The 27562-nt window shown below is 38.8% G+C and overlaps 1 protein-coding gene across 14 annotated transcripts in view; it reads right to left on the bottom strand.

Moving 5' to 3' along the window:
- The window catches only part of Cntnap5c (contactin associated protein-like 5C), a 648880-nt gene extending 627933 nt beyond the window's left edge, over positions 1-20947 (bottom strand). For 6 of the 14 annotated variants that reach the window (XR_385354.3, XR_385355.3, XR_385356.3 and 3 more), the window contains exon 1: positions 20370-20946. Coding sequence is in view for 8 of the 14 variants with exons in the window: in XM_006524744.3 (XP_006524807.1) it covers positions 20370-20451 (82 nt within the window). In the remaining 6 variants the exon portion in view is untranslated. Of the gene's footprint in view, positions 1-14287; positions 16100-20369 lie in introns of those variants that run through there. The other 8 variants (XM_006524747.3, XM_006524750.3, XM_006524741.4 and 5 more) reach the window with 6 other exon arrangements.
- Positions 20948-27562: the final 6615 nt, after the last annotated feature.

Raw genomic sequence — 27562 nt, 5'->3', positions numbered from 1 at the left:
TAGCTGGGACTGAAGAATCAGCTGTGATTAGCAAGATACCAGAACTACTAAAGCAAAAACTTTGCATTACTGGGACTATTGATGCTGGTTAGCTGGAGCTAAGAAATTAGCGGTGATTAAGAAGAGACCAGAATCATTGAGATGACATCTTCTGGGAAGTTTTTTTTTTTTTAGAGCACAGAGGCTATGTTCCAGAGATAACCAAGGTTGTACCTTGTGCTACAGTGGGACTTGGTAATATGTAAGAGTCACCCAGATGGTACTGGTTTTGAAGGCATGAAGGGGTCACGAAGAGCAGCTGAGGCTCGGCACTGTGAGAGGCCATGGAAGGCCATTGGTGAAGGTGCAACCTCAGTTGCATTTGATGGCCGAGGACTGAAAGGGTCATGCAAAGGATTTGAGGCTTAGCACCATGAAGAGAGCCTATGAGAGACTATTGTTAATGCCAAGTTATAGTGGAAGAGAGCAGCATTTTGGAGATGCCAGTACCATGAGATGACTACCAAGAACAGCAGCAGCAGTGAAGTACAGGTGCCTGGAGCCTAGAAGACAATGTGTGTGCTACAAAGGACATGGCTGGTGAAGTGACCCAAGCCCTTGGAGGAGCCCAGAAAATCGTGAGTTGGATCCCAGACATTGGATGGTTGGAGATTGAATTTTGCTTTTGATTGTGACTGTGCTCTGATATTTTTCCCTCTTGAAGGAAGTTTTTTAGTGAAGCCAACAGTTAAGAGACTTTGAATTTTAAAGTACTTTGTATTTTAAAAGATACTGGATATTTTAAAGGGATTGAGCTTTTAATATGTAAAGACTGTGGGACTTTTAAAGTTATTTAGATCTTGGGGATGAATAAGAACTAAGGGTTTTTGCTTACTAGTGATGTGTTTGTGTGTCAAGTTGACAAGGGGTCAATTGTACTGGCTAGTTTTGTGTCAACTTGACACAGCTGGAGTTATCACAGAGAAAGGAGCTTCAGTTGGGGAAATACCTCGGTGAGATCCAGCTGCAAGGCATTTTCTCAATTAGTAATCGAGGGGGGGGGGAGGTCCCCTTCTGGGTGGTGCCATCTCTGGGCTGGTAGTTTTGGTTCTATAAGAGAGCAGGCTGAGCAAGCCAGGAAAAGCAAGCCAGTAAGGAACATCCCTCCATGGCCTCTGCATCAGCTCCTGCTCCCTGACCTGCTTGAGTTCCAGTCCTGACGTCCTTGGTGATGAACAGCAATGTGGAAGTGTAAGCCGAATAAACCCTTTTCTCCCAACTTGCTTCTTGGTCATGATGTTTGTGCAGGAATAGAAACCCTGACTAAGACATTAGTGAAGTTTTGTATAGATCAACCCAGTCAATATTTTATCTTCTGTCCTAGCACCTATAATAAATCATTAACTCCCTTTTTATTATAACCTTTGGTTAATCATTTTACAACCTCTTAGAATGTGCTCTGAGTAGCAGAAAGTCTGGTTACCATCTAAGAGCAACTAACTGGTGACAATTGGGAGACTGGCAGAGTTCTCATTGTAGTTTTGACTAATAGAAAAGGAACTAATAGCAGTCCTACTGTAAAAGAGCTCAATAATTACTGATATAATTTTAGGAATTCTTAAAGGATCATCATAAAGAGTTAAGTCATCTATTTGTCTATATAGCCTCACTATAAGACAGTAATCTCCATAGATCTGCAGAGATCTGCTCCAAAGTGGTGTGCTATTACTTAGTGATTATTATATATGTTTAATAATAACAGGAAAAGCATATTAATAGCAGGAATCTTTCCTAAAATGAATCCCTTATAGCCTTGCCTAATAAGAGTGCACCTGCCACAGATTATATAGTAATCCAGAGCAGGCCATTTCAGGCTGATCACCTGCTAGTTATTAGATTGTCCCATTACGGCTTCTGACAAACAAAAACAGATATTTATTTGAAAAACCCAGAACTCCTTACCCACAAGCAATATTTCAAGAAGGGTGAAAACATCAATAGAATTATATATTCTCTTCTTGAATTGATTTTGTTTCCCATGCTCAGATGTGTCTTAGATTAACTTTACTAATGAATTTTCACACTACTTATTTGCCATTGCCGCATAGTCACTGACTGTGCTTAATAATGATGTGTTTTGTTAAGTTTAGGTCTTTTATTAGACTCATAACAGCCGGGACAAGATTTGTTAAGGTGCTGGATAGCCATAAACATCTTGTTTCTAAAGAACAAACAAAAATATGATGTGTGCAAATAAATGTCTGTGTGTAAAAGATAAAGTGTCGTGTCTCTAGCTGCATATGTATCAGAAGATAGCCTAGTTGGCCATCAGTGGAAAGAGAGGCCCATTGGTCGTGCAAACTTTATCTGCCTCAGTACAGGGGAACGCCAGGGCCAAGAAGTGGGAGTGGGTGGGTGGGGGAGCGGGTGGGGGACTTTTGGGATAGCATTGGAAATGTAAATGAAATAAATAGCTAATAAAAAAAAACAAAATGAAAAAAAAGATAAAGTGTTTTCCCTGATAGTGTAATCATGCATGCACAACAGCCATCCTCCTACTTTTATTGAAATGTTGAATTAGTTCTTTATCAGCTCTTTAGTGATTCTACACCCAGAATTAAAAATAAAAAAAAGATGGCAATAATAATAAAAAATTATATTATACGCTCAAATATTTGAAACAATTTAAATTGGATCTCTTATATTAATGGATGTCTACAAAAAGATATGCAATACTGTTATGCCTTGAGTATCAACTGCCAGGCCAGAGAAAAGCACTTTCCACTCAGGTCTGATGACTGGAATTCAAAATTAGTAAATCATAAAATAGCAAGATTTGATACAACACACCTATAATCCTAGTATTCTCACAGATATAGTGCTGAAGACAGGAGAGTAAGCCGGAGACTTGGGGACCGGTAGCTTGGAATATGCAGTGTAATGGCAAAAGCAGTAAGACAGCCTCTGTCTCATAAAAAAGATAGGAAGCTGGGCTTTGGTGGTACATGCCTTAAATCCCAGCACTTGGGAGGCAGAGGCAGACAGAGTTCTGAGTTTGAAGCTAGCCTGGGCTACAGAGTGAGTTCTCCATAATTCTGTGGCCATCAGTCATGTAAGGGCAACACCCCAACCCCCTCCACAGGTAGAGGATGTGAGCACAGATCACTAGCTTCAAGACAGATTTCCATTTAAATGAAGCACCTAAAGGCCTGGAGGTTTAGCCAATAAACTCCCCTCCTCTTTTCATCAGAATCTGCGGTGGGAAGCAATGGTGCAGGTCTTCATCTAAAGAGCCTCCTCTAATCACCCACAGGAGGCCTCTCAGCATTCCCAGCCATGGCCTCAGCCAAGCCAAGCCACCCTCAGAGCAAATCAAGGATGTTCTCCTCCCTGCTGGACCCAGTCGGAGCACTCCCCTCTTTTCCCCTTCAGCCCCAGGCTAGATCCAGCCTGTGGGTCTCCACTCAGTTTTCAGCTCTTCTACGGATTCTAGTGGTGCTTGAGTGCCCAAGAGTCAGAGAACCTGATGTCCCCAGCCTCTGTGCTGGTCTGAGGACCCCGACCTGGCTCTGGAAGTCCCTGGGACCTCAGACTGCACTCTCCCACAACCAGAGTGGGGTCCAGCAGCTTCACATAGCCGGACACACACACACACACACACACACACACACACACACACACACACACAGGGCAAGCACAGTCAAATCTCCCAATCCCGCCTCCACAAGTAACCAGAGCCTGGGACAGATGTGGGACACACCCATAGCCCCATACTTACTAGTGGCAGGTAGCAGTCTGGGGGATTTGGGGAGCTTTAAGAAGAAAGATCCTAGTTTGGCGATGTGTCCTTGAGGTTTAATAGTCTGATTTTATTTTCTGTCTGTTATCTGCTTCCTGTCTTACCAGGATGTGAGAAGAGAGGTCCTAGTCACATTCTTTTGACACCATGGAGTCAGCGTTTGCCACATCTTCTGGTTAAGTTTGATTGTGTGATATTATAAGCAATGTCTGTCCTTCTTAACTTTGCTTCTGGTAGTCATTTGGTCAACACAACAAAGAAAGTAAATGATAAAAAATATTCTTTTAAAAATTTGTTATTTAATTTGTGTATGAATGTCCACATGCCACAGAATATGGGGGCGGGGGGAGCTCTTTTTTCACAATGTGGGATTCAGGGTTGGGTCTCAGGTTGCAAGCCTGGCAGAAAGTGCTTTTACTGCTACGACAACAAGAATTAACTTCTCAAAATAAAGATATAAACATTATTACACACACAAACACACAGAGAGAGAGAGAGAGAGAGAGAGAGAGAGAGAGAATGACAGAGAGAGACACATATACATGCACACTCAGACAAACATTCACACATTAAGAAATATACCACACATGCACACAGAAACATAGACAAGGACACACACACACACACACACACACACAGAGTCATACTGATATAACCATAAAACATGTTATCAGGGACTGTGAAAATCAAATCACTATCATAGATCAACAGGAAACATTGTAGTCATTATATCAGTATTGAACTTGATCTGTATTTTCTTGATAACAAACTTACACCTAAGTAAATGTCACCTAAAATGTCAAGCTGAGTGTATTTAAAGTCACATTCTGCCTGTTAGCTAGAAAACATTACATGATGAAAAAATTATAAAATAACTCAATAAGTAAGAACCCAAGGCAGGCTTTTGCAAAACCCTCCTGAAACAGAGCAGCCACAGTGCCATATGACCCCCCACAACTTCCATCTTCTTGGTAAAACATTCTATTTCAAAAATTAATAGTTATCATTTTCATGCAAATGCCCATTTTACTTTGTTGTCTGGGGAGGTAAATATTCACAAGTAAAATCTGAGTCTTTATTGCCTTTGGGGGAAAATAAATCCTCTCAGTTACCAGAACAAGTTGTTTATGCAAAAGTTATGTCAACTGTGCAACTCTGTTAGCTATGTTCACCATGATAGAAAACTAATAACACGTCAAAAATAAGGCACATATGCTATGGAGATGTCTTAGCTTGTGACTGCCACACAAGCATGAGGACTTGAGTTTGAATCCCTGCTACTTGCATAAGCCTAGGCACATCAGTCCATGTCCCTAAACCCAGCACCAGGAGTATGGAGATAGGTCATTTCTCATAGCCAAATCATTGAGCTCCAAGTTTAAGGGACTTGTCTAACAAAATAATTGGAGAGCAGTTGAGTAAGACATCTAATGTCCGTGTCTGACTTCTACCCATTGTTGTAAACACAAGAACACAAAAATCCATAAACCTGTACACAAGCCCATATGCAAAAGAATATGCCCTATACATATATCTCACCACCTTCACGCAATTGCATAATATACATGTATGTTATGTATGTATCACATTATTTCTTTGAAATCACTTATAAAATATTATATACTATGTTAAATTTTCATAATAAATAATACTAGATTCTGATAAAATAAAACATTTGGAATTTGGAGTCCTCTAAAGGGAGGAGTGGGGACAATGAAGATCTTAATGGATAAATGTTCCGAAAGATGTTGCTCAGAGCAAGCACTAAGGGTGTGATGAAAATTAGCACTTGGACCAGAATCAAGGACTAAGACCAAATGTAGTTTTGCAACAGTGGCTTTAATTTGTATTTGTTTCTTCTTCCGATCGTACTGATAAGTGGAAGACAGAACTAGGAAATTCTTGTTAATGATGGTCCCAAGGCTCATTTCTTACCCCAGTGTAAACAGGAATGAGAAAATATGTGGTGCCCCACATGTCCTGGATGAAGGCTTGCTGCCTTGGCTAGAGATTCCTTCGGTTTGTTTGTGCTTCAGTTTTATCAAGTAGTTATTTTGCCATTCACTGTGCTAAACATGGACAATTTAATCATAGCTAGCATGAGATCTCTTCTTTTGAGGAGGTCCCAAGGGGATGCCTGGGATGCAGGTGGATAACTCAAGCGCCTTTACAAGGTAATTCCTTCACATAAAAATAGCTCCTGACAGCAAACTAAGGAGAACAAGGTGAGTAGGCATTTTTTTGATGAGCTGCTATATTTACAGATCACTGAATGGCAATAGGCTGACATATAAATAGCAGCAAGAGAAAATCAGATTTCCTGTGGGTTAAAAATAAAAATAGGAGCTTCTCTTCTAGATATCTGAAATACACACTACTAGATTGCTAACTGGTGGATCTTATTGTATAGTTATCAGTGCCAGAATTTACTAATATTGGGCAGCCAACATATAAATGGTTACTACTTAAGACAACAAGCTGATATATCCTGGTATGATTATAAAATGATGCATGCAGTACATTAAAACATTATACCTTAGCACATAAACATATACAGTTATTATATATATTATAATATATATATTATATATTGTATAACACTGGGAAATGGTTGCTACTTATTTAATATAACTTCAGGCCAAGATTATATTTATAACTCTATCACACAGTGACTGATCAAAGCAAACAGATACAGTGTTGGGCTCCCAGAGTGTCCCCATTGCTCCAACCCAGTCAAGAAATCTCTGTATGAATAGTGTTAACTTCTATGCTCTTTCTCTAAAACTTTAAAAAATACCACTATACTTATGTAATTATGAAATTAGATTCTTGTAACTAAGAATTAGGTAGGGCTAGGGAAATTACATAGAAGAGCAAGCACTTATCAAGAAACTCTGATAACTTGGTTGGAATTTACATAAACCATGTATGGTCAGACATCATAGTGCACATACAATTAATCTCAGAATGACTACAGAGCAATGGAATAAAGAGACTACATAATCCCTGCAAACACACAGGCCAGTCATCCTGGTATAGGCAACGATGATATAACCTGTCTCATCTTACCCAATTACAAAAGAACACACATGGTATGCACTCACTGATAAGTGGATATTAGCCCAGAAGTTCAGAATATCCAAGATACAATTCACAAACCACATGAAGCTCAAGATAAAGGAAGACCAAAGTGTGGACATTTCGATCCTTCTTAGAAGGGGGAACAAAATACCCATGGAAGGAGTTACAGAGACAAAGTGTGGAGCAGACACTGAAGGAATGGCTATCCAGAAACTGCCCCACCTGGGGATCCATCCCATATACAATCATCTAACCCAGATTCGTTTGTGGGTGCCAACAAGAGCTTACTGACAGAAGTTTGTCAATAGCTGTCTCCTGAGAGGCTCCAACAGTGCCTGACAAATACAGAGGTGAATCCTTGCAGCCTATTATTGGACTGAGCAAAGGGTCCCCAATGAAGGAGATAGAGAAACAACTCAAGGAGCTGAAGGGGTTAGCAGCCCCATAGAAGGAACAACAACATGAACTAACCAGTATCCCCAGAGCACCCAGGGACTAAATCACGAGCCAAGGAGTACACTTGGTGGAACTCAGGCTCCATCTGCACATGTAGCAGACGATGGCCTCCTTGGTCATCAATGGGAGGAGAGGCCCTTGGTCCTATGAAGGCTCTATGCCCCATTGTAGGGGAATGCCAGGGCTAGGAAGCAGCTGTGGGATGAGCAGGGGTAGGGGGATCTTAGAGGGGAAACCAAGAAAGAGGACAACATTTGGGATGTAAATTAAGTAAATAACTAATTAAAAACATAAAAATAAAGGAAAAAAATCCCAAATAATTACTATTTTGAATTGAATGAATATCTAACCCTAGAGTATTTTGTTCTAAACTCATGCTTTGTGTTTCTTTTCAGTAGTTTCTTTGATTGTTTTAGAAAGTTGTTAAGGGAAACAGGTAGTGTGTGCTGTAGCTTGTCCTATATCATGGATTTTTGTTAGTGTGCCACTATTTCTTTTAGTGACATCTACAGTTTCCTTCTTTTGTGAAACATTTATTGCTGAGTTTTTTCAAGTTACAAGCTAGTATTCTTTAAAGACTTGATGGCTACTTCTATTAGCAGCTGTATAATAATAGCTATTTGAGGGCATCATCCTGAGTGAGGTAACCCAATCACAAAGGAACTCACACAATATGTACTCACTGATAAGTGGATATTAGCCCAGAAACTTAGGATACCCAAGATATAAGATACAATTTGCTAAACGCATGAAACTCAAGAAGAACGAAGACCAAAGTGTGGACACTTTGCCCTTACTTAGAATTGGAAACAAAACACCCATGGAAGGAGTTACAGAGACAAAGTTTGGAGCTATGACGAAAGGATGGACCATCTAGAGACTGCCATATCCAGGTATCCATCCCATAATCAGCTTCCAAACGCTGACATCATTGCATACACTAGCAAGATTTTGCTGAAAGGACCCAGATATAGCTGTCTCTTGTGAGACTATGCTGGGGCCTAGCAAACACAGAAGTGGATGCTCACAGTCAGATATTGGATGGATCACAGGGCCCCCAATGGAGGAGCTAGAGAAAATACCCAAGGAGCTAAAGGGATCTGCAACCCTATAGGTGGAACAACATTATGAACTAACCAGTACCCCGGAGCTCTTGACTTTAGCTGCATATGTATCAAAAGATGGCCTAGTCGGCCATCACTGGAAAGAGAGGCCCATTGGATTTGCAAACTTTATATGCCCCAGTACAGGAGAAGGCCAGGGCCAAAAAGGGGGAGTGGGTGGGTAGGGGAGTGGGGGGAGGGTATGGGGGACTTTTGGGATAGCATTGGAAATGTAAATGAGGAAAATACCTAATAAAAATATTAAAATATATAATAAACCTCACATAAAAAATGGTGATGGCTACTTCTATTAGCAGCTGTATAATAATAGCTATTTGTCTTTCATTTTTGGTATTAGCCGACACTGACAATTATTGTTAAAACCATTAATTCAATATGGGATGCAAAGTGATTATATAATTCTTGAATTATTAGTAAAATTTTCTCTAATTCCAAAAAAAAATCCTGTCTCATACAAGGAGGAAGATGAGGACTACTACCAATATTGCCCTCTGCCCTACATAAGCTTGCTCTCAAACATACACAAGCACAGAGAGAAATAAGATAGGGACATATATGGTGTCAAAATGTGGGGAACTTCACACTTTATTCTTCCTTGAACAATTAGAAGAGGAAAGAAATGCTGAAACATTTAATTCTGGGCAGTCTTGTCCCATTTTCTCCAAACCAGCACTTTGTAATTTATTTGAGTAAATAGATTTATTTGTAATAGATTTGCTGAAAATCTATATAGAATTTCATCTAGAAATTGCAAATATTCTTCTTCTGAAAAAGTTTTATTATTTATGAAATGACCCTTCTCGAATATGTTTTAAAGAGTATGACAAAATATTTATTACTATCTTTGTGGTTAACAGGATGATCAAAGATCTTTCTTGTCCATAAGAATCTATAGAATTGAGGTGTTGCCCCAAATAAGAAGATATTGAGCAATGCCTTTTTAGACTCCCTAAAGCCTTAGGAAGCATGTCCAAAGTAGGCAATTAAGAAATTGAAAAATAAGATACAGGAGGCCAAGCTCATGAGAGCTTGAAATTAAAGCAAATAATTTATTGGTCTAACTCTTCACTAAGCTGGTGATGAGAGCTATCTTCTATAAGGGCCATTTCTCATTACCAAATGAGTGTTCTGTGGCCAGACATCAGTCAAGCTCCTTCACTGCACCCGGTCAAGGATGAAGAAGAGTGACATCTGGTAGAGGTTTGTCATTTCTACCCTTTCATGTACTCACTATTCATCACCAGATGAACACTTTGGATATTCCATGGTAAGGATTTGTGAACAGGGCTACATGTTTAAGGGTGAAGGATTTGTGTGGAGGAGAAGCTAGAATGCCAATACATGAGTTCCATGGATAGTATATATATCCTACAGCAGTGAAACTCTTTAGTTATTTGGAAGAATTTTCTATGAACAATAAATAGGTAAGAGAATTTCTTAGCTTATTTTTGTAACTGTAATTTATTCCTGACCCCCACCCCAAATAACTTGAGGAGGGGTTTATTTGAGTGTATAGTTCCATGGCGCAGTTCATCATGGTGGGAAAGACATGTTGATGGTGAAGTTGCTGGTTGCATGCTATTCTTGGTCAAACACAGAAGAATGAACGTTGATGCTTATTGCTCTTTTTTTTTTTTATTCAGTCCAGAAACCAAGTACATGAGAAGACGCCATCCATATTTGCATCCACCTCAATCAAGACAGCCTCAAAAAATTTTATAGGCATGACTGGAAGGTCATTTCCATGGTGATCATAAATATCAAGTTAATAAAGTTAAATTGATCAGACAAGTACAGTAGGTGCTGACAGTGCAAGCCACAGGTCTATTTTAACAGGTTGGTCCTGATCATGAGAATGTGGTAGAAAGATTTAATCTGTGGTCTGGGCAACTGGTATAAGTAGCTAGTCCTACATAACCATGTTGTCTTTTAGAGAAGGGGAAGGAAGTCTTTCCAAGGCCAGTATCACACAAAGTAGTGGGGAAGACCGAAAGCCATTTTCCAACAGTGGACATAGAGAGTTAGCTTTGAAAAGTTGAACAATCACTCAAGTTTTAATAATAGCTCCATTTAACTATTGTTCTTAATGAGACAGTAGACTGAGAAAAAATATATGTGAGATTTAAAATGATGGAGAGTGGATTGAAACACCACTGCAACCCCCTACAAGATATGATTTTGATTTAGTTTTTTTACTCAGCTAAGCTAGCACTTCCATTGTGATGAGTACAAAATCCTCTATCCTCTTTCTTTATGACTGTAGTAAGGGACAAAGTGAAACCTTATCAAGTGCCAAAGTTGGAATGGGGTGAATGTCTGAAATCCTCACAAGGACCTCTCTCTCTCTCTCTCTCTCTCTCTCTCTCTCTCTCTCTCTCTCTCTCTCTCTCTCTCTGTCTCTCTCTCTCTCTCTCCTCTCTCTCTCTCTTTCCCACTCTAATATGCTTCCATAGTACTTCTGATTTTGCCTAAATATTGCTAATGACTGTAGAAGGAGAAATGTTAATTTATTTTAATTGTCTCCTCATCAGGAAAAAAAGCCTACCCTTGTTGACCCCAGTCTTTGCGGACTCCAGTTCAGGTCACAGGCAAGTCTCAATGTGAGAGAAGCCAGTTGAGAAAAGGAGCTTGGCTCTCCCAGATGACTGTAATTGAAGCACTATGGATGCAGGTGTGGTGTAGAGTCTTTTGAGCAATAGAACCACCTCAAAGCTCTATTTCTATCTACTAAAATGCTAGTGAGTCTCCCTGCTTCTGTGAATTGTCTTTCTGGTTCCTATCATTTATTTACCATAATCTGCAGTTTACAGATCAATAGCAGTGTACAATGGAAATTGCAGCAAACCACTGTTCTGAGATAAAGGGACAGACACTGGCCTCTCTAATACAGTTAACTTGGAAGGCACAAACATACAGAGAAAAAAAAGTCAAGGATGTGCCCTATTGCTTGTAGTACTCTGAGATAGGCTAAGGAATACACTTGGCTCATCAGGCCCTCGCACAACAAGCACTTTAGTCACTGAGCCATCTTCTGAGTCCTACAAAGTAGCTTAAACTCTTATACTTTGGACATTCTCCAAAGGGATATTTCTGCTACAAAGGTACACTGATAAAAATGATATGCACGCAAGTGTGTTGGCATTTCTGCTCTCTTTCTGTCTTCACCATTGCTGGTGTCACCATGAAAAGCTCAACTGATTCAGCTGATACAGAAAACAGATAACATTAACACACCCCAAGAATATATATAAAGACAAGAAGACAGTATAGAAACATTGAAATTTATTCTTGAAGATCAATTGCGAACAATAATACATCATCCCGAAGCATTCAACTCTTGAAATTCTCTTTCCACATAGCTGACACTAAAGGGATCCCTTATCAATTTTCATTTGAGGGGGCCAGAATCCCACGGTATTGAGCTCTAATTACACATTCCTGAATATCTAGTTCATATTTAACTGACAGAAACCAATAGAATTTATAGATTAGAAGATTGCATCAGAGTGATGAATACAGGCAGTGTGTGATGTATGGCATTATGCATTTCTATGAGACATGCTGTGTTCTGAATATGACTACTCTGTATTCCCAGAAAATAACTTCATTTTAGAGCACTGAACACCTCTTGAGCATCTATTGCTCTCATTAGTCAAAACAATTCAACCATTTGCAGAGTACATTTTAGCCGCAAATATGTGCTTTTGTGTCCTTAGTAACTCATATATCCTAGTGCTTTCATTTTCTTCATCATTATTCTCTTTGAAGAACTGTGTGAGCTGTACTTTGAAATGTCCTTGGATTCCTTACTAGCTGTTACCTGAGATGTAATTATCTCATCTAGTTTTCTTACCAACATTTGTTCTATTCTGTTCTAAGCCAAATTAGTAGTGGCATAGTTCTTACCTGGAAAGCTTTAAAACCTGACTTTGACACTTACAACCCACCAAAGATCCAATATGGGGTACATAAGATGGCTTAAACCATAAAAGAGCTGACCATGAGAGCATGGTGAACAGAATTTGATCCATGAAATCCACCTAAAGGTAGAAGGAGTGAATCAACTCCACAAAGTTGGTTATGACTTATACACACACCATGGCATGCATAGACTTCAAGTGTACACAAGCAACACAACACACACACAAACACACACACACACATGTGCACACTATTAAAATTATATTTCTGCATGTTAGTAATGCACATGTAATCCCAGCCCCAGAGGATGCCTAGGACTAACCTAATGCCTGCCAAGAAAAATCTGGTGACCTTTGGATAAATGAGAGAGCTTGTCTTAAGGAAGCAATATAACAGTCTTAAAGATAAGACACAATTTGATCTGTAGTATCCATATGCACAAACAAACATGTTCACACATGCACACACACACACACACACACACACAATTTAAAGGAGGAATAATTAAAATTTTACTGTGTTAATTTGACTTTAAATTCCTATCACTCACAGAGAAGTTCACAACGTCCTTCAACTCCAGTTCTAGGGTTTCTAATACCATCAACTGGGTTCTGCAGGCAACAGGCATATGCTGTAGTGCACATGAATATGTATAGTAGGTGTACATGCAAGCAAAACACTTCTGTGCCTAAAAAAAATATAATATCTTTAAAATTAAAGCCCTGGAGTAAAGCTGTATACTTTCAATTTTAAGGAAAAAAATCCATGCTAACTCACTCCATTATTTTCTCCTTTGTCCCTTTATTAATCCACAGTACACCCCTCTTTTATTTAGCTGAGTTTGCTCAAGCCTCAAGTTCAGTTTTACATTCCTCAAGAGCACGTGGATGCTTCAGCCAGTGGAAACTGCTCGCTGTGCCATCCATAGCACCAATGCTTACCTGTGTTGTAACATTTTACACTGACATGACTAATAAATTATTTTCCTGACTGCCAAGCTTTCCGCTATACCATGAGGTCACGTAGTATATCTTAATAGCTAATCCTCACTTCCCCTGCTATATAGGAAACTCAATTTTAAGAAAGAAAAAATATTTGAAACTAAGTTCATTGGAAAGTTCTTCAGGTGAGTAACATGCACCAACTCCAAACACTTTTTCTTTTCTCTTTTTCTTTTATTTTTTTCAGTATGAAAATAACTTTAAGCCCAATTCTGAATGCTCTGCAAAGAATAAAAACAACAACAAAACAAACAAACAAGCAGACAAACAAAAACCAGGCAGTAGCACACTCCATAAGGCAAGGCAATCTGAATTTCTCTTTCATTTTAGAGTTAACTTCTACTTGTAATTTCCACCACAGTGACCAGTAATTCTTGTTAAAATAGCAACATGAACCAATCTCATCTTAAAAACAAGAGTCAGCTAATAAGGAGAAGAAAAATCGGAGTTTAAGATTGAAAACTCTTGCTAGAAAATCATTAACTCATTCCTCATTCATCTGCTTGTTCAGTAATTAGGGATACAGTAATTCAAATAAAACCTGGCAAAGAGGCAATGGATCTTATTTGAGGCAACAAGATTACAGAAAGTACTACAAAAAGAGAGACATAAATAGAGTACTTAACCTAGACTGAAAAAAAATCCAACATATATTTGTTTATTCTGTGACAATTTCATACATATACGCGGTATGTCTTGATTCTTACTATCTCCATTCTTCCCTCCCACTCTCCCAAATACTCCCAGATATACCCAGCACATCCCACACTAGAAAATGTATGAGTGTGTGTGAGTGTGTGTGTGAGTGTGTGAGTGTGTGTGTGAGTGTGTGTGTGTGTGTGACTGGCAGATTGAAGAAATTTTGAGAAAATGGTACTATAGGCCAAATTAATAATAAATGCAAACAAATAAATCCAAGAGATGTGAGATTTGTAAAATGTAGAGTTCCATATTTTATTAGGAGTGATATTGACCATGAGTGATTTAGATTATTATACAAAGCTAGATCACTGCCTTCACCATGCTATGCATGATGAGCCTTAATAGAGTTACCTGAACAGAAGTATGCCCTGACATTGACAAATGTTTGGGACAGAATGTCAACCAAAGTGGCCCTACTGGCAATGGCCAGTGTTTGCGTGTACAAAGCAGGGTATTCTAAATTCCTCTTTAAGTTTTCCATCATCCCTTATCAAACTTTTAAAGAAAAAGTATGAAAATAAGTAAATTCTCAGCTTTTCTTTGCAGTGTTTTATGTACATTCATGTTTCAAGTGTTAATATGAATGCTTTAGGTATCTTTCTTTTTCAGGTCTAATGGGGAAACTACTAGCTCATGCTATTTCCAAGGATCCGGTTAGAAGGCTGACGTTAGAGAACCCTTGCCAAATTCCTGCAGACACTATACAAACTACTTAGTGACATGTGTTGGAAGATATGTTGTTGCAAAGATATTTTTGTTTTAAAATGTTTAAAAATAGTTGTTTCCCAATTTTGAAGTGCATTGATCTCAAACACACATACATGAAATAACCAGGAAGCACAGAGCATCTGCATTTAACAATGATAACATATCACAATTACCTAATAACATGAGTTGGAAGATACTTTGTTGAAAAGATATTTGTATTTTAAAATGGCTAAAACCAGTTTTGAAGTACACTGATCTCAAACACACATAACTAAAATAAGCAAGAAGTAACAAGGAGGGCATATTACAAGTAACCATTGTCACAATAAACCCAGGCTTTTACTCAGAAAACCATGTTATTAGGGGAAATAAGCAACCTTTACAAGGTCACTGGGCAGTAGTGTCAGTCTTTTAATATATGAATAAGTTTCCTTTTTAAATGAAAAAAATAAGTATCGTTTTCAACTAGTGCAATGCAATTTCTCTTTAAATTTTTTATATATTTTTTATTACGTATTTTCCTCAAACCTAAGTTTGTTATTCTTTTTTCCCTATGTCTCAATGAATCATAATTTCAGAACATTTTCCCTGGATCACAAGAGTAGGATCTTCATAGGCTTGTTTCCTCTTAAGTCTATGAAATTGAGAGTTCATGACTACTCTTTTTTTTTTTTATTATTAGGTATTTTCCTCAATTACATTTCCAATGCTATCCCAAAAGTCTCCCACACCCCCTCCCCACACCCCTCCCCACCCATTCCCATTTTTGGCCCTGGCGTTCCCCTGTACTGGGGCATATAAAGTTTGCCTGTCCAGTGGGCCTCTCTTTCCAGTGATGGCCGACTAGGCCATCTTTTGATACATATGCAACTAGAGTCAAGAGCTTTGGGGTAATGGTTAGTTCATAATGTTGTTCCACCTATAGGGTTGCAGATACCTTTAGCTCCTTTGATACTTTCTCTAGCTCCTCCATTGGGGGCCCTGTGATCCATCCAATAGTTGACTGTGAGCATCCACTTCTGTGTTTGCTAGGCCCCGGCCTAGTCTCACAAGGGACAGCTATATCACGGTCCTTGCAACAAACACTTGCTAGTGTATGCAATGGTGTCACATCGTTTGGAGGCTAATTATGGGATGGATCCCTGGATATGGGAGTCTCTTGATGGTCCATCCTTTTGTCTCAGCTCCAAACTTTGTCTCTGTAACTCCTTCCATGGGTGATTGTTTCCAATTCTAAGAAGGGGCAAAGTGTCCACACTTTGGTCTTCGTTCTTAATGTCATTGTCTTCTACCTTAGTAGGAACTAAATCAATTCCCGGTCTTCTTATCTGTTGTGAGTAATTATTACACACAGGTCATATTTCATCATAGTATGGCTTATCAGTTGAAAACCATTGAATTAACACTTAAAAAAAATTAGAGGAGCCTGGGAACAGGCAACATTAATCTACTGAGACATCTCAATGTCCCAGACATGCCTAGCCAGGCAGTGGTGGTGCACGCCTTTAATCCCAGCACTTGGGAGGCAGAGGCAGGTGGATTTCTGAGTTTGAGGCCAGTCTGGTCTACAGTGTGAGTTCCAGGACAGCCAGGGCTACACAGAGAAGCCTTGTCTCGAAAAACAAAAACAAAAACAACAAAAAAAAATTAGAAATGCTTCAAAAATCTGATCATTTCATGATAAATGAATACAAGAAAGTAAAGTGATTCACTCAAAGAAATTGAGGCTGGTTGGACAGACGGACAGAGGAAAGGGAAGACTACTGGGAAGGTGACCATTTCCTAGAAGAAGGATGCAGGTGAGAACAGAGATGCTTCAGTAGATATTTATCTTCTCCTTTATTATAAAATCCCTGCTATACTTCTTTCTTTTCTTTTTAAAAAAGATTTATTTATTTTATGTAAGTACACTGTAGCTGTCTTCAGACACCCCAGAAGAGGGCATCAGATCTCATAACGGATGGTTGTGAGCCACCATGTCATTGCTGGGATTTGAACTCAGAACCTTCTGAAGAGCAGTCAGTGCTCTTAACCACGGAGCCATCTCTCCAAACCCCCTGCTATACTTCTTAATTCATATCTTATAGTTGCAAATGTTAATCTGCTTTAACTATCGGGCTAATGTGAAAGATATGGGAAATAATTTCATGTTGAACATTCAAGGTCAACATGAAGCAGTTTGGTAATTGGATAAGTTTACAGACTCTACCAACTGAGGATTGCAGGGTTTCCTCACTTCTGGTAGCTGTAGATGACCAAGGAATCCCTGCACTGCCATTCTCCTGCCCAAAAAGCAACACAATCATTCCTCATATTACTCACCCACTTGGTTTGTTAGCAAGCACCCTTCTAGTAACTCAAGGTCTCATACTTCTTTACTATCATGAGCAACATTTTTGAAGATCTTTTGAAATCCAGCATGTAAGAAAGATCTAAATGAGGCAGGGGGATCTAATAATGAATAGCAATGAACTTCAGGGAGAGACTTTGTGATTATTTTGTTATTTCAAAAACTAAAGCTATTATAAAAGAAAAATTACGCTATGCAGTATGTTTCTTTTTAAAAGTGATGTTAACAATATTTATGTGTGTGTCACATGCAGTCCTCCTGCTTGAGACCTCATACTTCTGTCATGTCAAAATTTAACTTGCCTAATCTTAGATGAATACCCTTAGTAAGATATTTAGCTGCTGTACAATTTGGAATAGACACATACCTCCATTGCTGGCTGTGTTTTACTGGCAGGCTGGAAAGGACAATAATAGGTATAATTTATACCTATAAATAATAATAATTTGACTTTTAGTCTGAGATTAGAACTTCTTAGATGAGGTCATCTGATTTCATTTAATCAAACTCCTAAGTCATATCATAGCTTCTTGTGTCAAAAAGTTGATTTTCATTTTTTTTTTAATTTTACAGTGGCGTATATCAGTATTCATGATTAACCGGTTCCCTCAGGATATGACCAAAGTATGCACTGTAGCTGTTTAATATCCTGAAAATCTACAATGGGGGAATTTCCAGAGGATTTTATTACTGGTAGGTAATTGGATTCTTACCTCAGATTTGTAATATTTATATTATGGCTATAGTCCTTATGGCCTGACTTTGTTTTCATTATGCGTAATTAGAGATTTAAAACTTTTCTAATTGTGTAACCATTAACTTTTCCCTGTAGAATAAGTGCCATGTTTGAGACAGAGTATGAGAAAAATCAAACATGCATTCAGTGAGATACTCACACACTACACAGTAATAACAGCAACATCAAGTCAATTAAAAAGTTATTTTTTAAGAAACTGTACACATATACCTTAACAACTATAACTGTTCACCATGGAAAAACCTGAGCATACAATATGTCTTCAAGGGTGCTGTTACTAATGACATGGGGTGCTCCTTAAAATTTAGAGAAAATAACTTTTTAAATTTTCCCACAAATCAAATTCAAAGGAGAGCCTTGGAAAGGAAATGTCTAACTCATCAAAGCATGTATATGAATGGGAGTAGACTGTACATCAATAGCAAATCCAATACTTATACTTGATGAATAAAAATTGTGCATAGCAGCCAAGAGAACCTGGAAAATAGTTGAGATTACCTTGAGAGGTTTTGCCTTATAGGCTCAGATGACCACTAATATGCATAGATTTCAGAATCAGTGATTGCTAAAAACTATTTTTTTACCAAATGTTACAATTTTCACAGTACAGTAAACACTCACTGATATTCCTTAAGAAAGCAGACTGTAGAATACTTAGCAAACAGCACTCACTCAATTGCTATGTGGCTTGAAAATGGAGGATGCAACTGTCACTTGAAATTCTGAAGATCATTATCACCAACTTTCTTTTTAAATGCCCAGGGCAGATTTGTTCCTGCTGTGGCTATGACAGACTGAAGTCTTAACCCATGCCATTTAGTTTTAGGTACATTATTAAAATACATTGACCATAGTTAAATTAACGTATAGAAAATATGGCACCAAGAAGGATGATACTTGAAGAAGCCAAAGTCATTAACTCTATCCATTTCAACAGTATACCTCACTTCCAACTCTTGGATCTTCAAACTAGTCACTCTCTCCATTTAACAGTAAGGGAACGCACAGATCACAGCCACCCTTTTGCATCAATTGGACAACACTGACCTCTAGTGTTTCAGAACGTAGAGAAACAAGCTCAGTAGCAAAGCTTACTTCTGACTAAGGCTCTTGGGTCTTTCTCTTGGCCAAATGTGGGGGTGATTTCGGGGAGAAGGGGAGAAGAAGAGGAAATGGAAAGGGCAACAGAGGAAGGAAGGGGAGAAAGCAGAACAGAGAATTAAAATTACCTGACTGTAATTTGCTTCCATATATCATTTAAAATAATTTACTACCTTATTCCCACCAGGGGGAGAGAGTAGCCTCTTTTACCCTTCTTTATAACACAACCTTTAAGAAAATGTTACAATTACAAATTGTAAGCTTTCCAATCTTTGGATGACAGAAACACTGACTCTGTTGAACATCTATCCACCTGTCTTCCTTCTGGAATGCAAATTCTGGGACAAGAGCCTCTAAGGATTAAGAAATAAAGCAGAAGGGTCCTCCATAGTAAGTCTTCTCTCTTTCCTCTTGTGTTACTGATACTGATAACATGAATTATAAAAGTAAATTAAACTGTCCAAATCAGGATCATATTTCGGAGGTTCAGTGTCAAAATACAAGATGTGGGAATCAAACACAGAAACTTGAGGGACTGTGATAAGCCACCCTGGCAAAGAACACAGATGGCTTAATTGCATCCTTTCTCATTTGGGAGTTCCCAGAGAAGGAAAAACTTCCCTCACACTGCCCAGAGAAGCAACTGGGCAATTGAGCTTGATTCTCTCACAGCTTTAGTGATTTATTCAAGTTTGACAAACTGGGTCTTATAAATATATAGTGCAGGCAAGAATTTTTAGAAGTCAAGAATTCTTTCCTATTGAATTAAATGCTCTGTGCTTGCAGGATTCAAAATGTGGGTATTACAGTTCATACTCATTCCTTCACTGGCACCAGAATTTTGAGGGTGAATTGTGTACTAAAAGTCCCCCTCCTGTAATAGGACAGCCATTGATCTCCTGGTATAACTACATTTGGGCTGCAATTCTTAGGCCCAAACTCCCAATCCCCTTACAAGGAAGTTACAAACTACTCCCAGCTGAAACCTTATGTATAAGGCAGTGGAAAGAGCTGTGTGCTTAGGGTGGCAGTAGGGGGTAGAGGTGATTCGGGAACATTTCAAATCATTTGGAGCTGCAGTCCCATTATCACCTATCTTGGAGACACAGGAACAGTCTCTGCCCTTTGAGGCTTGCTCTAGATCTGCGCAGTAAAGCTAGAATCAGGCTAAGGGAACTTTATGATTCCAATGAAAGGCAGGCAGTCCAGCAAAGCAAGCTCATTAAAGCTCTGCTAACTTTTGGGATTGTTAGAATGGTCAAACTAGACTGGCTAGGTTTCACCCTGCTCTTTCCTTTCACGCAGAGCATATACTGTTGGACATTAGATACTTTTACTCAGGAGAGTCCTATCCCACCTTACCTTCCCGCCCCCAGTTCCAAGTACTCACAATTTGTCGCTGTTAATCCAAAATGCCACAAGCCAGAGAGCACCAAAGTAAAAACGCTATTCAGTCTTGGTACAGAATCCATTTCCCTCAGTGAGCGATCGCTTCCAATGGAATCCCAAATTCACGGGCACCAGCCTTGACCTTTTTTTTTTTTTCCCTTTTTTATTTCTCTTTTTATTTCTTCCTCCGCACAGCCTGAAACCCCTCCCACCCCCGCTTCTCCTTCACTCCGTTCTGCTTCAGTGCTTCCTCGGAGATGCGAGCTCCAATCGACGTTTATAGTTTCTGCAACTGTCACTTTCTGTGCTTGCCTTTCTTGCCTGCCTCGTCTTCCTCCGGATTCCCTTCCTTTAAGGGTAAGATCTAAAGTCGAGCGCAGTTCTTGGCACCCAGTTCCACCAACAGACAAAAGCACTTCATTTGTACTCTAGAGCTGTGTTCAGCACCAGAGAGGCGGACAGCTCATTTCAGGAACCTTCTGTACGGCCCCGCCCCCAGTCGAGCCCGCCCTGCGCTGGCCTGGGCGGGTCCTTGGCAAGTCCCTGGCAGACAGCTCTGCTTCCAGGTGCTCTGATGACTTGCTGGGGAAGCAAGGAGCAAAAGAATTTTCTCTCTCTCTCTCTCTCTTTCTCTCTCTCTCTCTCTCTCTCTCTCTCTCTCCCTCCCTCTCTCTCTCCTTTTTTTAAACCTTTTATTTTATATTTTATTGGATATTTTAATTATTTACATTTCAAATGCTATCCCTTTTCCCCAGCTTCCTCTCCGGAAACACCCTATCCCATCCCCACTCCCCCTGCCCTGGCATTTCCCTATACTGGGGCATTGACCCTTCAGAGGACCAAGAGACTCTCCTCCCATTGATGCCCGACAAGCACATTGATCCTGTGCTACATGTGCGGCTGGAGTCACAGGTCGCTCCATGTGTACTCTTTGGTTGGTGGTTTAGTCCCTGAGAATTCTGGAGGACTCTGTGCTCAGTCCAGTGGTTGGCTGCAAGCATCCACCTCTGTATTTGTCAGGCTCTGGCAGAGCCTCTCTGGTGACAGAAGTATCAGGCTCCTGTCGTCTAGCACTTGTTGGCATCTGCAATAGTGTCTCTGTTTGGTATCTGCATATGGGATGGATCCCAAGGTGGGACAATCTCTGGATGGCCGTTCCTTCAGTCTCTGCTCCACACTTTGTCTCTGTATCTCCTCCCGTGAGTATTTTGTTCCCCCATCTAAGAAAGACTGAAGCTTCCACACTGGTCTTCCTTCTTCATGAGCTTCATGTGGTCTGTGAGTTGTATCTTGTGTATTCTTTCCTTTCTATCTGTGCATCCTAGCTTCCCAGCATCCCTAACTACCTATCCTTTCTCTTTTTCTTTCTCCCAAATTAGGGGCATTTACATCAATCAGGTTTTTGGAACAATGCTGAAGCGATGACTAGAGGAGTGTGTGAAGGAAGGAAGCATCCTTGTTTGTTTGGGTTTTTTGTTTTTGTTTTTTTTTTTGTTTTGTTTTGTTTTGTTTTGCTTTTTGAAGAAAAAAATATTAGTTAAGAATAAATGTCAGTTCCCAGCACTTGGGAGACAGAGGCAGGCAGATTTCTGAGTTTGAGGCTAGCCTGGTCTACAAAGTGAGTTCCAGGATAGCCAGGTCTATACAGAGAGACCCTGTATCGAGAAAAAAAAAAGGATAAAAGTCAGTGTTACTCAATTGCACCACAGCTTCAAAATATCTCCAAAATGCATTTTAACTAAGTAAAATGTTTTAACAAGGTGAGATTTAACAAATCTGTCTATTCAAGCAGAGTCACTTAATATGAACCATCAGGGCAAGAGAAATGTGCTGTTGTACATATTCAAACGATATAGAAACATGTCACTATGGAGTCCACAATTGTGATATATCTTCAAGATGTTAATAAACACCATAACTTCCTGTTTTAGGTGTACATATGCAGACTAGTGTATAGTAGAGAAATTACTCCTAATTTACAAATCTATTTACAGTTGTAGCTTTCATTTTATTTTTGTCTCAAACACACCTATGCTTGAGCAACTTAGAGCTTTAACCAGCAGACATTGGTATAAGATTTGCCAATGCTTTGGGAAGCTGACTAATTGTGCCTCAGACTGTGGTGAGGGGGAAAACAGCTGTTCCTCACAGACAGTACTGTAAACAATGACATCAGCATCCTCTGAAGATTTTAGTTCAGCCAGATCATTATTTGCCTATTGAAGTCTTTTCTTTCATAAGGATTTTAGTCTGATTGATGCAGCTGCCACAAGACTAATTCAGATTGAATAATTCTGTATTTCTTTCCATGTTGCTGCTCATAGAATAATTCATACCTGCACAGCATCTGACTTTGAAGAGGCTCATACATTTGGCACAGTCAATGATTAATTATTAGTATTAGTATTAAAAAGAGTTTTTAAAGTGTGGATAAAGAAATCTTGGAATGTCTATATTTTACAAAAATCCATCTAGACATCTTCCCAAATCAAACCTTATTCAAATAAAAAAAAGGTGGGGGGGAATGGGGTTTATATAGGTTTGGAAACTGCATACAAGCTTAAGGACTGGACTTCACTTCCCTGACATTTTAAATAAAAGTCCTGGTGTTGAACCAGGCATGGTGGCACACCCGCCTTTAATCCCAGCCCTCAAGAGGCAGAGGCAGGTGGATTTCTGAGTTCGAGGCCAGCCTGGTCTACAAAGTGAGTTCCAGGACAACCAGAGCTATACAGAGAAACCCTGTCTTGGAAAATCAAAAAAAAAAAAAAATCCTGGCCTTATTTAGCATATTTGCAACCTTAGTTATTGGGGAGAGAAGTTTGTTTCACCCATTCATTGAATCTCCAGTTTAACCAAGAAGTGATCTCTGAATACAAATGGAAGAGTGTCAGTAAATAATGTTATTAGAAGACACCATTTAGCTTCTGACCTCTATAAGCACATCGAGACATGACCACATACACGTACATGGACAGGTATACACATTGTATATGCACATGCACATGAACAATATATTCCCACACTCTCATATACTATAGAGTCTTATACAGAAATTTAAAGAACAGATAAAGGAAGTTGAGTTTTATTATTTTTCACTCTTTATTAATTTTCTCTGAAACACTTCTATTTCATCCATAATAGAAGACAGAAAAAGGAATCATTCGTCACATAGCCTTTGCTGAGGAGTATTCAGCAAGTGATCCATGTACTAATTTCATAATACCCTTGAGACACGTATCTGTAAAATATGTTTGCTCATTTTCATTTTTTGAAGCTATACTAGAAGGAGATATGATATCATTTTGAGTAGTACAAAAATTAGTAACTTCAACTCACAGTTATTGACCAATGAACTCCCCTCCCAACCTGTTTTCCCTTACTTTTGAAGTCCTGTAAGATAAAATCCCTATAATGTGGATCCTGGAGTGTACAGGAAGATAGCTTATGTAGGACCATATCAGATATTCTATTTTGAAAAGCAATGTTTGTGATGATTTTGACCTCACATATCCTGTTTTGTTTTATTAACTGAAGGATAATTTGTTACCATGAGATTTTCGGGGGGGGTGTTTGTTTATTTTGCTTTTTGTTTTATTGTGTTTGGTGTTGTGGTGGTGGTTTTGTAAAATATTGATGTAGTAGAATGACATGTTTTCCTTTAATTTTTTTTCTTTATAACTTAATTTCATTGTTTTACATTGTGTTTTCCTTCCCTATAGTAAATGGCTGATAAAAGAACAAAAGAAATGGATAAAGTAGCTGCTCTTGTAGCCCTAAAACTGACTTACAAATATTGGACAGGAACATATCCAAAGTTAAGATAGCAGCAGCCATTATTATGAGACTTTGTGCCAAGTGTCTCACATGACAAGCACTGTTGGAGATTTTAAGTTGATAAAGATTACTTCCTGGAAGGGGAGCAGGGTGAGGAGAGAGTACAAGGAACTTTTGGGATAGCATTTGAAATATAAATAAAGAAAATATCTAATAAAAAAAGAAAAAATAAATGTTTACAATAGTTACGTTAAAAAAAGGGGAGGGGGGAGTCACAGGTGGCATAATGAATCAATTCTTTGTCTCCTTGCAGTAAACCATTGTTCATGTCAGGCCAAGTCAAATGTATGTTTGCCTCAGTAGGAGAGGTGAGTCTATAATGAAGGCAGAATTCTACTTTTTCAGAGGAGTGGACATCAATAATAATGTTCAGAGCCACATAATGAGAAAAAGTTTGCTAGAACTGCTATGCTTCCTGTGGCTATTTTAATCCCCGCCCCTCACTGAGTTGATATTCAGAGGAGTCTTCTCCTTTCATGTAGTCTGTGTAATTACATTTGTACAGGCCATTACTTGTCACAATCAGACTGAGATATTAAAATGAATCACTCTCTTTCACTTATGTCTATATATTTTTAAAGAATTGCCCTGCCAAAATTACCATGATATCATTTGGATATGCTTGATGTTCCCTGAGAATCCTGCTTCACTAATTTCATAAAATGTGTTCTGGGAGTGAAGTTGAAGTACTGAGACTAGATCTTGGCGTGAATTCTACATTGACTGAAATTAAACTTTAACATAGAGCATTTTTTTGACATCCAGTTTCTTTTTTTTTAATGTATCCTGTGTGTGCTTATATAATTTTGTGCCTGTATATGTGTTTGCTTGTGCATATGTCTTTGTTTGGGGCTATGCATTTGTGTGTGTCACCTATGTGAGGGTGTGGTATACATGAGCATCACCAGGTGCTTGTGTTTTCTGTATATACATATGTGCATGTGTGTGTGTGTATGTGTGTGTGTGTGTATGTGTGACCATGAAGGCCAGAAGAGGGCATCATATCACTGGAGCAGCTGGAGCTACAGGCAGTTATGAACCACATGAAATGGGTATTGGGAACAGAACCTGGGTCCTCTTGAATAGCAGCAGGTACACTTAACTGTAGAGCCATCTCTCCAGCAAGTTTTAAGACCTGTCAGATATGGACTCAAGCAGTTTTTGGCTTTGGTGTTCCTTAATAATTTATAGAACCATATGTAGAATAATACTTTTTGTTATAGGGCTTTGTGGGTTATCAGTGTGAAAATTTAGCACACTGGATAAAATGTATCCATCTATCCCTGAAATAAAAATAGCTGCAAATATCTAAAAGGAGCTGACTCATTCTAGAAAACTCTGCATAATTACTTACTAACACACGATAGTCAAATTATAGGAGCTGGGTGAACAACAGCGGTATGCATAGACTGTAGACTGTATCATTGATTTTTATTATATGCCAATGGCTATTTGGTTCTGTCTTCAGGATTTGAGTCCCCTCCACAGCTAGTTTGCTGATTGTCAGCTATTTTCAACTTCTCAGATTGCCTAGAAGGAATGATAAATCCTAAATAGATTAAGACTATTACAAGGCTATAGGCTCCTGTAGGAGTGGTTATCTGGTGCTTGCTGTGTAGTCGGGATCTGTTAAGTAGATTCCAAGGAAAGGGTCAATTTTCTAAAAATAAACAGAGAAATGTGTGAGTTTAAAGTTAATTGTTCCTGTAGTTTCTATACATCAGTGGCTGCGACTCATGATAACAGGAGTTAATAATAGCAGCTGCAGTCCATTTTTTGTGACTTGGGGCAGGCTAGAAGGCTTTGCTGGGAATCTCTCTGCCTTTTAGAAAATATTTATTATTAATTTATTTATGTGTCTTCGTCTGCATGTGCCACATATATATGAGTACCTAAGGGGTCCAGAAAAGGGTGCCAGATCCCTTAAAGTTGGAGTTACAGGACATTCTGTGCTGTCCAAAAAGGGTGCTGAGAACTGAACCCAGGTCATCTGGAAGAGGAACAAGCAGTTTTTAACTGCTGAACTTTTGTCACTTCACCTTATTGTTTTTGAGCCAAGATCTCTCAATAAACTTGAAGCAATGAAGTTGGATTTGGCAACACTGGTGGCCAACATGATTCAGAATTCTCTTGTTGATCTCTGCAGAACTGGGATTGGATGTATTTGATACTGTGCCCAGCTTTTTACATGGGTGCAGGGAACTGAACTTCTGTTTGTGTCATAAACACTGGACCGGCTGTGCAATCTCCCTAGACAATTTTTTTTTATCACAACAGTCAATTACTTCTACAGTGTAACACAAAGTCTAAATGCAAGGTAGTCAGTCATACTTAGATTCCCTAAAATGTAAATAATCCTTATTAAACATCATCTTACATTTGAGTTTCTTTACTTTAGATAAAATATTATTGATTTTTTTTTTTATTTGTGGAAAGAAAAAGAAAAAAAGGCTTCTGCAGTACTTCCCTTCATCAGGAAGCAGTTGAACAGCCAGTGTGCTGTTGCAAAGTTTGTTTACCTTAGATCCTTCCTCATTTTTATACACCTTAGTTTATACACCTTAGATCCTTCCTCATTTTTATATAATCCCGATCAATATCTGAACAGATCTTTCCTTTTCATATCCCAGGAGGAAGTGTCTAATAATCTTATGCTCTTCAAAGTCATATTTTGTCATATTTTTCAAGTAATCAATATGCAGTAGACACAACTGATTTCCCAGGTTTATTTTATTATATAACCTTTTACTTAGTGTCCTTTTATCCATTTTTTTTCATTTAAACTAGGATAGAAAACACACTGGAAAACATATACAATATGCTTTTTTATTGGCATTTTAATAACATGTTAACCTAAAGCCAGCAGGGGTTGTGTTGACTGCTAGGAATGTGAAATGCACATAGGAGACCCATATACACAAATACAGAGGGGGGGGTTGAAGAGGGAGGGAGGGGGAGAGAGAGGGGGAGGGGGAGGGGGAGAGGGGGATGGGGAGGGGGAAGGAGAGGGAGAGGGAGAGTACATACCTGAAATTTCTGTTTGAGGAACTGAGTAGGTTGTAAATTGTTGCTCAGTGTCGGAAGTGAAAGAAAGGGGTCAGGATGTATGTTAAATGTATGTTGCAGTAGTATGTTAAAGATATATACAATGTAGATAATGTATGTTCATGCTCAGTACTATAGAATCATAAGCATAAATACTTTAGGCAATGTACATGAGTTTCTATTTTCATCATAAATAATTTCAATCACTTTCTATTAAACCATTTCTCTGTGTTCATCTCATTAGAAATGATGTGAATTGTAGATTAACTAGGTATACTCTGATTTTTAGGGAGATGTGACATGGCACTGCAA

The sequence above is a fragment of the Mus musculus genome, chromosome 17 (genome assembly GCF_000001635.26).
Source record: "Mus musculus strain C57BL/6J chromosome 17, GRCm38.p6 C57BL/6J".
In the NCBI taxonomy this organism is placed as follows: Eukaryota; Metazoa; Chordata; class Mammalia; order Rodentia; family Muridae; genus Mus; species Mus musculus.
Note: the sequence above shows the minus strand (reverse complement) of the source record. Positions and strands in the feature narration are given on the sequence as shown.